Source organism: Acanthaster planci, linkage group LG13 (assembly GCF_054643075.1).
Source record: "Acanthaster planci isolate LZ-2023a linkage group LG13, COTS_SCS, whole genome shotgun sequence".
Lineage (NCBI taxonomy): Eukaryota > Metazoa > Echinodermata > Asteroidea > Valvatida > Acanthasteridae > Acanthaster > Acanthaster planci.
Window position 1 is genome coordinate 2,565,878 of NC_141789.1, and position 16,670 is coordinate 2,582,547.

General features: G+C 46.3%; 1 protein-coding gene across 2 annotated transcripts in view; it reads right to left on the reverse strand.

The window, feature by feature from the left end:
- Positions 1-10,344: 10,344 nt before the first annotated feature.
- The window catches only part of LOC110977030 (cilia- and flagella-associated protein 58-like), a 44,966-nt gene continuing 38,640 nt past the window's right edge, over positions 10,345-16,670 (reverse strand). The window contains exons 15-16 of one of the 2 annotated variants that reach the window (XM_022230790.2): positions 14,300-14,433; positions 10,345-12,334 (exon numbers count right to left, since the gene is read on the reverse strand). In XM_022230790.2, the coding sequence (XP_022086482.1) occupies positions 12,208-12,334; positions 14,300-14,433 (261 nt within the window). In that variant the 3' untranslated portion in view covers positions 10,345-12,207. Of the gene's footprint in view, positions 12,335-13,006; positions 13,098-14,299; positions 14,434-16,670 lie in introns of those variants that run through there. The other variant, XM_087144783.1, reaches the window with a different exon arrangement.

Below are 16,670 nucleotides of genomic sequence, written 5' to 3' on the forward strand. Positions count from 1 at the left end.
TACTGAAAGATATTATATAAAAAAATAACCGAATCCATTGTGATAGGCCTTTGGTACTTAAGGTGACAATAACCGCTTTCTCGATTACAAGTTCACTTCCCCCCCCCATTATAACATTGCTTCGAGACCAGTCAGGAGTACACAAAGACCGTCGGGAGAGAGTAAGCTTTGCTTTGAAATACATTTTTTTGTTAATTTCCCCCTTACATGGCATATATACAGTAGGACCTACGCTGGCCAACATTTTTATTAATTGGATTACGGATCCGCCGGCTCCGGATAATACACTTTTAGAATAAAACACTTATTTATCCCGACGCGGGATTTTTAGTGTTTTGAGAGAAAAAAATTAAAATGAACTGTATTTGATTAGTTTTCCTGATAGTGTTTTGAGTCAGCTGCAAAAAAATCGATCTCGATGTTAATTTTTACTTTTCTGTTACACCAAAAGCACTCACTTTCTTAATGTATTTCAAGGTAATTGTTTAAAAAAAAACTTCAACATCCAATTTTCCATTTTTTCCGCCTAGACTCGCAAAATTTCATGCTATGTTCGTTATCCAATAAATTTAAAAAATGCCGGCCTTGGAACCATTCTTGTGAGTTTACAGTGACGTGGATGAGTGTTGAATTTACACGCGTGCTTCTTCAGCAACCATCAGATATCAAAGTGGCCACAACAGTGCACAGGGACGGCTGTTTGAAGTGGCATTCAGTGTACGGGCGGGTACATCAGGTTGAGTACACGCACAGTAAGTGCAAGTAAAATCTCTTGCTTGTGTACTGTTGGCAAGGCGCTACTCAAAACACAAACCGGACAACCTCTCGACAACTGTTGGGAGGAAGGAAAAACAAAAATAAACTATGGGAAAATGACAGCCGTTAATGATCACTCTGCGAAATAATTAACGAGCCTAATGAGGCGTAATCGTCTTGCCAGTACGAAATAACGACCTAACCTATGAAGACATTTCTCTCGAGCGTCGTGCACCAATGGTGGATCTGTTAGCGCGGGGGCCTATTAGGTCGTGATGCCTGACGACTGCGACATTCCTTCCCGGGGTTAAATGGTCGGGAACCTTGTTCATTGCCGGATGAATTGATGTGCCGGGGAACGTTTAACATTCAAGCCGGCTGTGATGCTATCATTCGCCAATTTTGTCCTTATGGCAAAAATGTTAGTCGCGACGCTCGGCCGAGTATGCACCCAATGCTGCCGTGCGCATCAACAGAAAATACCTGCGTGATCAATGATGCACTTTTCGAATAAAATCATTTACTGACTCGGTCGTTGGTGAGGCTAACTTTGGAATGCATTTTCTCTCAGTTTGTCGTTTACTGACCTTTCTTGGTGAAAGGGGGCAAAGGTATAAAACCCTTCTTTGTTTCGTTACTTTATTGTTTCACTCGCTTGGTCGTAATACAAGGCGGTGAATAAGGGTTTTGAAGCATCAAGAAAGTGACGCGTCTTGCAGAAAAAACTTGGTGCGCAACGATTCATCAGCTGTGGTGTGGCTACTACACAGGCTATACGCCACTTCGTACTCGAACCGATTTCCTAACATTTTCGCTGCTCATCTCGAATCTGTGCAGAGAAGATTTTGTTTTCCAAAGAAATGGCCAGGTTTGGAAAGCGGTAATGTGACAACATTGCCCAGGAATAGAGCAATGTGAGGGATATTCCGTTCATCGGTTTGGACTGACAATCAAGAAAAGCCAAGGCCTGTTACTAGCATGGAAAGACGCCTTCAAGGTGACGTACAATCCCGAGGGGGCAGAGACAGGTTTTATAGGAATGTTTATGACTCTGATGAGCGGAGTAATAATGTTGCAACGATGTGGGCATGCGCATAATGAATATGAATAATATACCCTTCACAATGCCTTCAGTGGGGTGCAAACCAGGGCCGTTTTCCAATACTTGACTTCATCTCCGTCTCAGGCTTCGTCCCCGAAACCAATCCCCGATTGTGGGCCTGAAGTGTTTCAATCAATTTGGATTACTGTAATTTTGGCTCTCTTGCATCTTACTTCATATTTGGTGGCACTATTAGACTAATTTCTGCGCTTACAGCTTCAAAGTCAGGTAGTAAAAAAAACAATTGAAACCTGAGACGGAGCCAAAGTTGAGTATTGGAAAACGGGACAGACCTCGCCAAAAATAACGCGCAAGCTCACGAAGTTTACAAATCTCTCATTTCTTTTAGCACGAAAACATTATAAAAAGTAACAGGAACCATACTACTCCATTAATTTTAGCAAAACGCAATCCCAGTGCCACTGAAAGTATCCGGTTTGATTTTCTCGGCCATACATTCGCAAACTTGGCATGACGAAAGAGCCCACAGGGTGAGGATGTTGAAAATAATCTCAGTTCCATCTCGCATGAACGAGACGGGGTTGGAGGATGGATCTCCCGCGGGGCCAAGTCGTGGCGCCGCACGGCCATCGCCACCCGGTCCAAATGACCATTATCGGACCGTGCCACTAATGCATAAATGGCTGGGGAGGGGTTGTAGACTGGACAATCGCTGCGAACCCATTGGCCGCAACATCAGGGCAGGGCCACAAAATGACCGATTGGACAGTTCAGAATTGCCCTTAGAGGCCTATGTAGGCCTATATAATAATTATCCAACTGCGCCGAGCGGTTGGACCGGGCATGCCTTGCGAGCATGCATGTACATTGGTGGGAGGAAACGAACAAGTTGCCCCCAGACATTCCATGCAGAAAAATCCAAATATTGATCCAGTTCTCTCTCTTTCCCCCCGTGGCAATGAGCGCCAGAACACATTCTCCCGTCTTATATTTGTTTCTCGTCCCGCAGTTGATAGTCCCCCATAACGAATGAAGTTCGTACCTGTAATCAGAGATAGGTCAATATTGGTCTGCGATTCGCAAGGGGAAACGTTTTCTGTATCAATTTCCCATAGCGCGTCATGAAAGCAATGGGGCACGCGTAAAAAGCACGTAGCCTCGCTCGTACGTACGGGCACACTGGGTCGACACCAACCGCAAGCGCGATGGTCATTCGGGAAGGGCTTCCTTCGATTAAAACATTGCTTGGGTATAACCCCCAAAAAAGCAATTAACACGTGTTCATGAAGTCAACTGTCCGTGAGACCGTGTTCAGGCGGGCGGAGCACAAACATTACCGGGTAATTCATCATCTCCCTCGGGCACACGACGCTCGCGCCCGGCCCGCTGATGTTCGGCAAGCGAGGTAAAGAAGGCCGTTGCTATGCATCACAAATATTCATACTGTATAACGCATAGGATGCATTAACTATTGACCTATTGACCAAAAGGTCAGTTGCTAATTTCAACACATAATCTAAAGAAATTCCTCCTAATCAGTTGCAACTAATTTAGTATACCGATAAAGTGAAAGCCTTCATGTACAAATATATTGTTCAAAAGCTTTGCTAATTAATTCACTGAATGATGAATAGTTTTAAACTTATATTTCAGTTATTCCTTAACTACATTTTACTGCATGGAGGCCTGTCCCAGTACAAGCACCTTTCTGCCAGCTTCCATTCATCACTTGGACTGAAATGGCTCTTTATTGAGTGAGATGAATAGAAAGAAACCAAAGCAAATCAACCATTATTGCTTGCGTTCACTTCCTGGAATCAAATTAAATTTGGAAACCTTCGGCCCTTTTTATGACACCTCGGCTTCAAGCTTCAGTTCTTGTTTTAGACACGGAATGTAGGAGCTCTACGGTTTCCCCTTGAGTTCGCGAAAACCTTCCACCATTATCTGAACATGGCTCCAGGGTCGAGGCGAAGTCGAACTGTCCGAAATCAAGGCATGGTTTTCGCGCAATTGCGCAGATTTGTAGGGCCACGTGCACCGAGAGCGCCCTCTCGAGTCAGAAACTGACCTGTTGTGCGGAACGGTTTACTAAGCCACGCGAGGCTGCCGGCTAAACACAAAAATACGTGAAGCACATTTGACTAGCAAAGATTACAAACCTCGTTCCCGTCGTGTTGACTCGACTCCGGGCCCCCCCCCACCCATCCCACTCTCCGTTACTATTAATATTACATATTGGGAACAAAGTTGAGCAACCCCTGGGGAACCCTTTTTTCCCCCTTCTTTTCAACGACTGTGGGTTTGGTTGTCTCGACTGTCCTTACATGGTGCAGGGAATGGCAAATGCGTGAGGTAAACTTTTTGTTGAGCTCTCATGGAAGAGTTCATTATTAAGAACGACACTGGCCCAAAATCCTGCGAGCACATGACACGTGCACACTGAATGCACATGCGTTGCGAGGACGGCAAGTAACACACAACCTTTGGTGAGTCGGTACACTAGTCGTGACGTATCGCCTTCACAGAAATTTGTGAGAGGCACTTCGTCGTTTCCAGCGCCTTGTAGAAGCGGTAAGGGATGGGCAAACGGTTGTGCATTAAAATACGCCACCAAGCAGCGGTGGCATTTCAAATTCCCATTAAAACCCATGGTGATAAATGTGACAACCATGCCTCTCGGCGAGCCATGAAGCGTGCCGAGCCGAAAATATCACTGCAGAGGTCGGTGATATCATCTGCATATGGTCCTCATTTTAACGGACCCGGGTCGTTGCTCTAACCGTCCCCTCGTAGAAAATAGTCCCATTTGGGGAGTCCTCCCCCCCTTCTCGGAATATGGTCTAGGTACTGTCATGAGCAACGGCCGAACCCCCCCCCAATGAAACAGCCGATTCCTCCGATTTACGTGGACCGTGACGCGTCAAGATCTGTGGTAAAGACCACTTGATCAAAATAAGGACACACGCGGGAGTCCGGCACCGGGCAACAACCAGCTGTTTAGATCATTTTCGCCGATACGAAAAAATCGCTCGTTGAGCGCGTAGGAGAGTGGCCCCCGCGTTATGCTTGACGAGCAATCCGCTTGAGGGCGAAACATTTTACAGGTGTCAAGAAAGAGGTTAACCTAGATACAGGGAGTCAACAGGGAGAGATATCCATCATCGAAGAAATCATGCACTCTTGATATTCAAGTCAGACTCCCCACGGGTGTTTAAACGAGTAAATTTTGTCTAACTTCTGAACTTTTACACCTGACAGTGCCACCTTTTGGAGTTCAAGTAATCCCTTTGAACATCTTCAAGCTTTGCCACTCCAAGGAAAACTGTCAGAACGGCAAAAGCAACGTACAATGTGCAATAATTATTGATTACAATGACCCGTCACCTCGTTGGCTTTGTTGTTGCTTTGGTCTTCCGTTGATAGTGCGTCTATTTTGATCAAAATTTGTCCCGCGGCAAAAAGTCCCTTACTGACGGATTCCGCACGTAGCCATTCACGCTCAACTGTCTTGCGTCTAATTATGATTTCTATAAAGCGCATGCGTAAAAACTTTCTCCTCACTGCATTAAAAAAGACCAATCAGAAACGAGTACAGCGAATCCTGTTAAAAATCTACTCCTTACTTTTGTCCAATCAGAGATCTAGCACTGTATCCAAGCTACCAAGAGGACAAGCGAGCCTAGTTGGAAGTGTTCCTAGACAACACAAGATAGGTGTATTAATCCGACTGTATCAATCGAAACGATTCAAGCGCAGTCTGCAACTTTGATCCCCGCACAGCTTTTCAACACCAAGGGCGCTGTTGACAAATCAAGCGATTTCTGTCTTTCAAATTTACCAAAACGTATGGACCGAATCACGTCATGATGCGAGACGTCAATCCAAACTTGATCCCGGCAGCAGAATTCCCACCGCAATGCACACCGCAATGCGAATTCACATGCGCCCGAAGGTTGACAAGCGTCGCTCAAGCCGGCCGCAACCCTCTTGATCTTCCTCCTAGTAAAAAAAAAATCTGTCAGTTAGCTCGTAACGTGTCTGGGCCCCAGCAGAAACACTGCTCTCGTCGAGAGGATACTTTTACCGGGGAATACATTTTGGGGAGAATATTCGGTGACAGACGGTCACATTACGGCGGCCTTAGGTTAAAAGCTGAGTAAAGAGACGCGGCATGTTTCCCAATGCCTGCAATGCCCCTCGACGCCAACAACATTCGCCAAGTATAAGTCCTGCATTAAACAGGGGTGTTTTCCGGCTAGACATGCAAGGTGCATGTACATTTTCGCTCGAGCCCCAGTGCTCGGAGTTGCAGTCGCTCGACAGTGTTTTCCATTGTACACGCGTCTCACTTGTGTTCCGAGTTTCAGATCCTGCGATGCAAATGCGACGACGGCTCAGTTGGGTATTTTGAATCCGGGACATAATTTCTGAGGACAAACGACGATTAATGCATCCATTTGATAGGTTTTTACAAATGGCGATTGATGACAGATACCGCCGCACACATTCTGGCGAAATGTGCTGGAGATGTTATAATGACTGTGGATGTAAAATAAAGCAGGGAACACAACGATGACACGACTGACGCTGCAATATGCGACACTCGACAACGCAAGACACTCCATAGCGAAGCACGAATCCCGCAATACGGGTGATTCACAATAGTGCGCATCCAAGAGTTTGCAACGCGTCGACCAATCACAACGCGCGACATTTGTCGATCCTTTCCAAACGCGCAATGGGTCGACAGATTTCGCGCATTGTGATTGGCCAACGCGTTGCAAACTCTGGGAAGCGCATGTGTTATTTTCCGTCAGTATCCTAAGAAATCTCACAAAAGCCGCGCTATCCCATCAACCAGTCGGGCTTATTTCCTCACCACGTTTAATGTAATATCACACGCTGTCCATTGTTAACTGCGTTGAAGTCTTTTAAAGTTTCACACTGTTCTATAAGGTATCGCTTTTGCATTGATTTCCAATGGGTCTCGAGCTGGACCAAGAGAGAGTAACGGCGGCTACTTTGGTCGGAACTGAACTTCCCTGGTTCACGAACGACTAGGAAACGCACGCGATACGGTTGCATCGCTACCAACAAAATTAACACTCCAGGCCCATTTGGGCCGTTTCCAATACTCAACTTCGGCCCCGTCTCAGGCTTCAACTGTTTTTTTACTAGCTGACTTTGAAGCTGTAAGCGCAGTAATCAGTCTAATAGTGCCACAGAACATCAAATAAGATGCAACAAAGCCAAAAATTACAGTAATTCAATTTAATTTAAATGCTTCAGGCCCACAATTGGGATTGGTTTTGGGAACGAAGCCTGAGACGGAGACGAATTGAGTACTGGAAAACGGCCTTGGACTCTTCTCTACCGATGAGGGGTGCTTCTGCTTGAGGCGAATAGGATGTCCAACAAATAAACTACAGACTATTCAAGCTGACAGTGTAAGCTACAGTTATTAGATATTAAGGGTGTTATATTGAGATGTTGAGTTACAACATTCCACTGATCATGTCGAGTTGGCATATCGCAAAGATACCCGTCAGTTTCCCTTTAAAACTCAATTTTCTCCGCCATCAAGGCGCCAGAACGCGAACCACGATGATGTGCCGCGGGAGCCGGGCTGATACGCTCCAGCACGCCCGCTCCACGCTCTTGATAGACAGATTCAGGACCCCCATCCATAACGAACGTGCGCAATAGGCCCCGAATTGACAAATTGTTTCCAATTTGCGCACGAGTGTGTGTGTGTGGGGGGGGGGTCTGAAGTGGCTGACGCGTGGAACCAAGGGGACAGAATCGAATTGCAATAAAGTTTGATTACTTCCAGTAGCGCGAATGACGATAAAGGAGAGAACTGTGTGTCAAAATGAAATCACGACCGACACAGAATAGGAATAACATGGATACTATCGAGAAAGGGCATCAACTTATCCTGAAAGCGTTCAGTCGGGTACAAGAAAAAAGGTCAGCGTTTCCAGACGGAGGTAGGTTGCTTTCTGTCAAGTTGGCACACGAGAACGTATACATGTGCTGAATTAATGATGTCACTCCACGGCCGACTCCAACTTGTAACGAAAATGCGTGGAACAGTCAACGCACTGTACCCACAGCATACACGCTCTATAAAGGCCTTTCAACTGCCAACTACAGGGGGGTTACACGGCTGCTATCTTGCAGAGCAGTGTCGTCGTTCCGCAGGGTAGGCACCAAGGAAGTTTCCCCATGGAACGCAAGAACTGCCCTGCAAGATGGCTACCACGCGAAGCCTCTAATTGGCAGCAGCGTGTAACACGGGATCCAAAGTACAGGGAGAATCTGAGGCGTCGGTTTCCAATTTTCCGTAGGCAGCAATAATACGCGTTTGATTATATCTCATTTTTCTGAATGGGGCACCGTTGGGTTAGGGTGAGGGTATATATATGTCGAGCGTCCCTGTCCCAACTCGTACCACTAATATCCTGGACCTCAACAGTACGAAAGCGAATTTTACAACAAAAGTGTACGGGGCAGCTTTCTGCGGTGACATGATTATAGAGTACCAGACAGACCCTTGCCAAATCTCCTGTGGGCCAAAATGCCTGCAGGCCAACAAGCCAAGACTTGCTTTTTATGAGTAAAGACTACACGGCGAATCGTTCATTCGCTTAAGCACGATCTGACCAATTATTTCCCAGAACCTATTTATAATTATGAAGAAATGCACGTGTTAAGAAAATAAGCAAAAGTCACACCTCTCGTTTCTCACGCGCCGAAAGTGAAAGACGTAACATTCCTTCCGACTGCATATACCTCCCAGGCTTATTAATCTTGTGGGGGCTCGCGGGAGCTCTCTCCTACGGACGGCAAAGACAGTGAGCGCTGGGCCGGGAGGACACAGTGGGTTGTTTGGCTGAGAAGCACAGCCGAGCCAAGTGGGTCAACTCATGTTGGATCAACATTTCTGGGATATGCCAGATGGTTTTGTGACAGCAGATGGAATGAGAGGTTTTGGTATCCGTGCACGAGTCACTTTTCGTGACTTGCGGGAGAACTGTGGAATCTATACCTTCTGCAAAAAAAGAACTCAAACAAAACCAAAACCATCGAAGTTTCTTGCCAAACGAATGGAGAAACAATCAACTCCCATTCAAACTCGAGCACAGCCATAATTTCGGTTTCTTGATTTTAACGCCGGAATTCAAATAAAAGACGATTCTTGGGTTCGCATCTTCACATGGACAGTTATCAGGTGATGCGCTGTTATCGCACCTAAGTTCATCTCATCATCAAAGAATTATCCGCCCTAAGCAAAAGTACCCCCTCATCGGATGAAAAGAGTCATATTGGTCAGGGTGTTCCTTTAAGTTTTGTGAGCAGTATAAATGCGACTGCAACGCTTACGTTTCATGGTCGTTCGTGAACCAGCGATGCGCAGTTCGTACCAGAGGAACCTCCGTTGCTAGCAAAATGGCGCCCTCTCTTGGTCCAGCTCGGGGCCTTGAGGGAAACTGTCTTCATTCAACGAGATGTGCCTTAGACACTCGAAAGTACTCGTCCCAACGCCCTTCCAGGGCGCTCGGATGAGTAAAGCGCAATTGCCGCAAAGTACTGTGGGCTACTTGATTTCTTAACCACCGTGCGTGAGTGCAGCGTGCAGGTATCAGGCGCACACGGAATTAGTGTGGATCTGCACATTAAAACACATCATACAAATTCTATCCAATGACAGCTCATCCCACCCTCCTGTACATGGTAAAGTTTGTGCCATGTTGTCTACGTAATTCGACGAGAATCGACTTATTCGTATCAACGTCAGATAGTGTTTGGCGTGAAACCGAAGCCCGTTGCGTCTGCTTGTGTACATGTATGTGCTGGATTTTTTTAAATGGTCCTCCAAATTTAATAACTGTTTTGGAAGTCGGTCGCTGTTGACCCGACACGGGAGCCCTTTTTTACCACGTACATGTACTTTGTACATTCTGCTTGGAGATTTGGGAAGCTATCCACCCGTCTTATTAAGGGTTGCGACGGCAGTCCGACTGAAGAGAGTTCATTCCGGGGTCGAATTCCGTGATTCTAGATATATCCAACCGGTATTTGGATAACGATCTGCCTCAGCCGTCATTGCGCACGGAATGGGCACAGCATGTTGTTTATTATTCGAATAAACGTAATTATGCCCTGCGTATAATTTATGCAAATATCAAAGTACAATGTACATAGGCAGGCACGCACTCATGACAAAAAGCTTGTGGACAGTTGTAGGACGTTCACTAAAATCACTAAAATGATTGTATGCTCCCAGGCCGTTCCTCGAGCCGAATCGACGAGATAGGGCCGAGGTTTACAACATCTACGGGAAAGGGCTGCTGCCCGTAATTCGTAACTGCCATGAGCGTGCGTGTTTTAGTAGCCACTGCCGTTAAAAAACGCACAAAGCCCCTCACAACTTGTTCGCCAACGACCCACCCAAACAATGAGTCATCTCAACAGTGAACCTCCCCTGCAAAAACGAATTCGAACAGACACAAAAAATGTAACCATGAAGAATCCAGTTGTTTTTATTAAATCATTTTAAATAAACATGTATATTACGGAATTTATAATGGACGGAAATTGGCAGTGTTTCTAAATGTTTAATCAAAAATGGAATGAAAAAAATCTTCAAATAAAGCTTTTTTCAATGAAAAGGGGGGGGTGTTGTACAAATAAGTGCCGATAGTTTGCGTGCCTTCTCTCCACTGGACACAATGCAGATGGTGTTGGTAAGCCTACCTTTGCTTTTACACAGAAAAGCACTTGCTAAGTTCAGTAGTGACACTGACAACAGAAAAGGCATCAACGCGTTTTATTTTAACACATGAGGTTTCCCATCAAAAGGGTCTATCTTGAAGGGTTGAACTGACAAGGCAGCCTTAAGTACAGTAAAATGGAAGGACTTTTATTCCAGGTAAAAAGAACGCTCTCTCTGGAACAGACCTGCCAGTAACAGCGATAGCCATTACATTACCACCAGCGACAGAGACCTCATTTCTGCCAGTGGCAACCTGTACTTCGACTCAAGGGCAGCTTGGGATTTCACTGTATTGAGAACTGCGTGTCCCCTCGCTGCCTAGCCAGCTCTGTGTAATAGCCAGTCCCTCCGGACTTATGTGGCTGAGGTTTATATATGCTGTTGCATCCACAGGGGATGTGGATGCACGACCGGCGCCTTGCCCAAACAAAACGTAGCTGGAAAGGGCCAATTCTTGGTGGTGACTGGTGTAACGGCCGTAATGGCATCCTCTACTTGTTTATGCGCCTCTATTTCCAACACGGGCCCCGAATGCACTTAGCGAAAGCGACGATGTACGACAAGAACGATCCGCACGGCTGACTGAATCAGGAGCCGGAGGAATAAAGGGCCCGTCTATCGTGCGCGCCGGTCCAAAAATAGTCGATATGGACCAGCTCTGGGGGAACGGGTGACGGCGCAAGTCACAAATTAACTCCGGTGCCACATTTCCTCGTTTTCTTTTAATGAACCCCCCCCCAGGGGGGAGGGTGGCAAGAGTTACAATGGGAAATCAACTGCTGATTATTAGACGGGCGAGTGCGGTGCCGTGAGGATAGCCGGCCGGTGCTTTTATAACTGATATGCATGGTAGCTTCCCCTAAGGCCAATGGGGCCAAAGAATTGCCCTTCTCCACCGCCGGTGGTTAATAACGGGGCATGGTCCATTTGCCGGGTATCAGCACTGCTACGTGGCCAACTCCATGTCCCCCATGTTACCGTGTACTGGGGACGCACGGCACAGGGCTGGCAGAAAACTAAAAGGACAAGATGCTGGTTAATGATCGACAGCAAACTGCGACGGCTCGCCGTGCTCTGCTCTGATCGATCGGTCGCTGTTGGAATATGATTGCTTCAACTGAGGCATGAGCCACAAATCAGCTTAGTCTCAAAGAAGTACATCGGTTACAATTACTTGGCCCATCAGTGGCACTGACAAAAAATGGAACCCTGTTTTGTACGGACAGCAAAATGGATTGGAGTTGAATTGATGGTTGGTATTACAAATGCTAATACAAACTGGAGCAATTTCACCTATTGAACTCTTTTTATTATAATTTTTATTCTTTTTTTGAGGGGGGGGGGAGGTTTGAGGCACCTGTCAGAGGCTTAATATAAAAATAGACAAGACTGGGTGGGTATTTTCTTTAGGGAAAATGGTCACTGAGGGTTATTCAACGGTTCTAAGAATCACCTTCAGCCAACAAACCTCAGCTCATCCACATCAGCTAAGCCAATACCGAATTAAACAGGGACCTGTATGACTCTACATCTCGTTAAGGACGGAATACGTAATCTGACAATTTTTTTCATATAGAAACACCGGGAGTAAGACTTGTAGGGGAGGCTAGGCGGTGACCTTCCCGGTGCCCGGCTGCTTCAGGTTAAAGCCGCCTCCGGTGAATCGGGGACCCTCCGTCCGCTGCGGTTGGATGGGGGCAGAGCCGGCCTGCGCCAGGGCCCGTTCTCGATCTCTGTGGGGGAAAGGGGGCACAACACGGAGAACAAAAACACGCCAGATGAGTTCCAGCCTGCCGAGTATTGCTGACTGTCAACTGCACAAACTGGTATGGACAAATTTGAGAGGCGCGTCAAGTTTTTCAGCAAGATCTCAGAGAGGGGTAAGCAACAACAGCTAGGACGAATGTTTGGCACATCAGGGGTGGAGTTGGACAAAATGGCCAGCATGGAGTAGTACAATAACAGTACAATTATGTGACTTTCCAGAGCCGTAACAGGGCAAGAGTTCTCTTCTCAACAGTACACACTGAATGCCAATCCTCCACTTGTGTTCCCAAAGAGGGATTTAAAACCCAATTTTTTTGTTTTGGGGTATGGACAAAAATTGGTTACTGATTTTATGTAACCTTCTATGGCCTTTCTCAACGGTTAGGCTACAATTTGGGGCCTCCACAAGCTGTTTGCGGGATGGAAAAACACTAATAGACAAAAAAATAAAATCGCCTTTAATTATTTTAAAAAAGGTTCCTCTTTGGGCAGGACCCCACTGCCCCTGGATCCGCTCTTACGTTTTCTTCTGTACAAAAAAAAACAGAAAGTAGCAAAATGCCTCCATTGAAAAAAATGACCGGGGAAGGGGGAGAGCTTTGAAAATCTTGAAATCCAGTCAATCCTGAGAAATCATGCCACCAACACACCTACTAGATTCTTGCTAAGGGGCGCTGAGGTAAGATAAGGACATGGGGATAGTGAGGGCCCCCCCTCCCCAAGAACAAACTGGAAAGACACAACAAAAGAAAAAGAGAGAAACAAGAGGAGAGCGGATGAGAATCAAAAAGGTTGATTTAAAAAATACCTCAGCACTGGCCCCTTTTCCGCTGTTGATGGTTTTGCCACTTTATTTGCTGCTCAGTGCCTTGACTTCCCTTTTTTTTGTGTAACGTTAAAAAAAACCCCACAAATCATACATCCCATGCACTCATGAACCTTCAACAGAGACGACTCCAAGAAAACATCTCCAACGAAAATAGCACCAATTTGTCCCTGTGCAAACCGGGGAGCAATAACAACCTCATCCTGGGTAACGATGTTCATGAAGTGCAAACAGGCCTGGGGTGAGGCAGAAAACTGGAGAAAATTCTCCTGCTGACCGTTTCCACCGATCCCATGCAGTGTACTTTTTTCCCCTGGCAATAAAACCAGATTCTGCGCTGTGGCCTCCCCGAGGGCTCCATATTGTTGACTTGGGTGCACAGGGCGACGGTCTTAATCTTCGGTAATATCAGGCCTAAAGTGCATGCGCACCAACATCCCCCTTCCAGATATGACCACGATGGCGATACATTACCGAAAATAAGTCGTGGGCAATTCAATTTGTATCTTAATGGCAATCTCGTCTATTACACTACAGGCTGGATTTTTTTTTCCACCACTTTTTTCCTTTTTTTTTTTTCAAGAGAGAGCCAAAAAAAAAATTACGCCACAGTGCACAGATTCCAATCTTAGCCAAAATACAATTATTTTGTCTTATGGCCTGCGGAGGGGTCCGAATCCACGAAGTGAGCAATCTGATTCCGCTGATCGGAGCCTGGATCTTGCCGTGTCTTTGCAAAAGTACTGCACGCGTGTATCAGTGGGGACCCCAGAGGGCTGGCTAGCTTGCTCGTTATTTCCCTCCCCCCCCCACAAAAATTTTTCGAAGCTGCAGCAAGGGTCACTGGACGGGCACTTTCATGCGGCAAATTGAGTGACCTCTAGGCACTGTGAATTACACATACAGATGCGGTCATACAGGCCAAAGGAGAAAGAGAAAAGGACAGACAGAATTGCTTTAATGTACTAAAAAAAAACAGTCACTACAAACAACCTCTTTCAAAGAAAAGGGTGAATTCAGACAACACACACAAACCGCTTCAACAAGGGGTTAAATTGACAGGAAGATTGAATTTTGGTTCCAAAGACAATTGCCCGGGCCGTACCTTCCTTGCTGCTCTTTGCGTTTCTGGGCGTAGTATTTTTTCTTGACTTCTTGCAGCTCCCGTGCCAGTCTCTCAATCTCATACTTGTACTCCTGCACTTGGGACTCGTACATGTTCAGCTCGGAAGCCATTCCCTAAAGAGAGAAGGGGGAAAAAAAAGGAACAGAACAAAACAAACCAAAAGTGAGCCTTCTTGCACAGTTTCCATCTCTCCTGCCCCCTTTCTCCGTCAAGTCCAATTCACACAGACTCTTAGAAGCCCATTCTTACATTAGCACCAGGCTTCTTTAAGTACCGTCATTCGAACAAACGCAAATACGAAAAAAATTAATCAGACTGTAGATCAGATTTCTATTTTATCTTTGCATTGCTTTTTTATAACGTGAGGTGGCAATATGGCCCCCCTCCCAAAAAAGCCTGAGGTGGTCGCTCACACTGGAACAGGCAAGCCAACCCAGCATGAATTGCTCTCAGGCTACTGTGTGGTCTGCCTCTACAGGAGGGTTTCTTAGCCGCATAGTTTGTGGAGGAAGGGGCGAAACGGGTGTCGGGAGGGGCGCAAGTATCACTACCTCAGCAGTCCTCATGGTGTTTTCATCTGTTCATTCTAATTTGCACGCAAATTGGAGAGAGAGCAAAAGGCAGCATTTCGGTGGAATTGGACGGAGATCAACGACCGGGAAATTACGCGCTCCTCTGTGCATATGCACCTGCAACTTTTCAACCAACCATGATGTATACTTTGATAAACTGAGCAATTTTTCCCTCTTTCATTTCCTGAGTGACGGCAGGTGATGGGATGTAAAGGGATAGGAGCCGGGGGCCCTGTGGATTATGGACAATGGCTGTTCAGCAGTCCGTCCATCCACTTGTTGGAAGTAATTTGAGATAAGTACAGAGTTACTTTGAGATTAGTAGCAGATAACTGTTATTGGAAAAGAGCATGAGACAATGAAAACCACCTGCATCCTCATGTCAATGAGCATGTGTGCAACACAGTCTGCTGGACAAAAACAATGTTTTTTAGGTCTCTTTGAGCAATTTGGTGCAGAACTTTTGGCCCGGGTGCATCAAGAAGTGCCAATTTGGCAAAACTAGCCTGTCTTGCACGATGTGCGCTACACAGCTCATGTTTCAACTAGTTCCATGAAAATTCCAATTTGTCAAAGAGTATGTGCTCTGAGACTGTCCAACATGATAGACAAAGCATTACCTGGGGGACCAAGATCTGGCAGAAAACATTAATTAGCAATATCTATTCAGCAGCCTAAGAAATATTCGAGTCTTGGGCCAGATAACAAAGCCTCCACAGTTTGGTGTGATTATCCCACTTCTAACCGTTTGTTGCTGACGGGGCACAATACAATGCCCCAGGGGATGAAATCCTCCCCGGTGTCGTAACGGATAGCATACCCATTGATTTGCTTGTGATAAGCGAGTTGATGGACCTCTCTGGCTCGGTTGAATAACCGGCAGTGGATTGGCACGATAAATGTCGCCCAATTGTGAGGTTTCCACCTTGGTTGCGTGTTAAAGCGGTGTTTTGTGGACACCGAAGCCGATCGGAAAGCGTATCGGGTGCTAAAGCGACCGCGCAAAAACAAGCGACATTTGAACCTAGTTATCCCACTCTGAAGCTGTCCAGCCAAATTTTGCGTCACAGGCAAAGTGTTGCCCACTACACTTGAAGCTGTCTGCTCTCATGTGACTCATTACCTCTCGGGCTCGACAGAAATCTGACGGCTCCAGTTACGCACCCTTTAAATATTCACGTTCGTGCCCTGGGAATAGGAGAGCACTGTCACTGGACTTACGCAAGTTACCATACGGCAGGCACGGAGGTGTATGAGGGGGGGTCCAACAGAAAATTTGCATAATTTTGCAGACATGTACATGTAACTGAACTTGGCCTTGGAAGCTCGGGTATTAGCGAGAATCCTAATTGAATCTGTACTGCATAATTGCGTTTACCAGTCGTAACCCAACACAAAGGGGTCTCTCATGTCAAACCTCGTTCAGTGTCCTGAATTATCCTACACATCAAAGAACTGTACTGAATTTGATTAAAAGGCATCACATTACGCCAGCGCGGCATGTAGGCTTCTTGGGTCATTTAGACTCTGTAAATGTACGAAAGAAGGGCACTACACAGGCAGTACGGCACAGTGGTACATGCCTGAAGTGTGTCCTCGCTGTTGAGGTGATGTGTACATCAGGGCATCCCATCATTACATGTGCATGACTACCGAGGATGCACTGTACATGTAATCCATGCCAGTCTGTGTACCAACAGCATGTCTCGCTGGCATGTAGAGGCAGCAGTACACGTCGTTTTATGAGTCGCTTTATGGGGCAAAGGGGCCGGATCAAA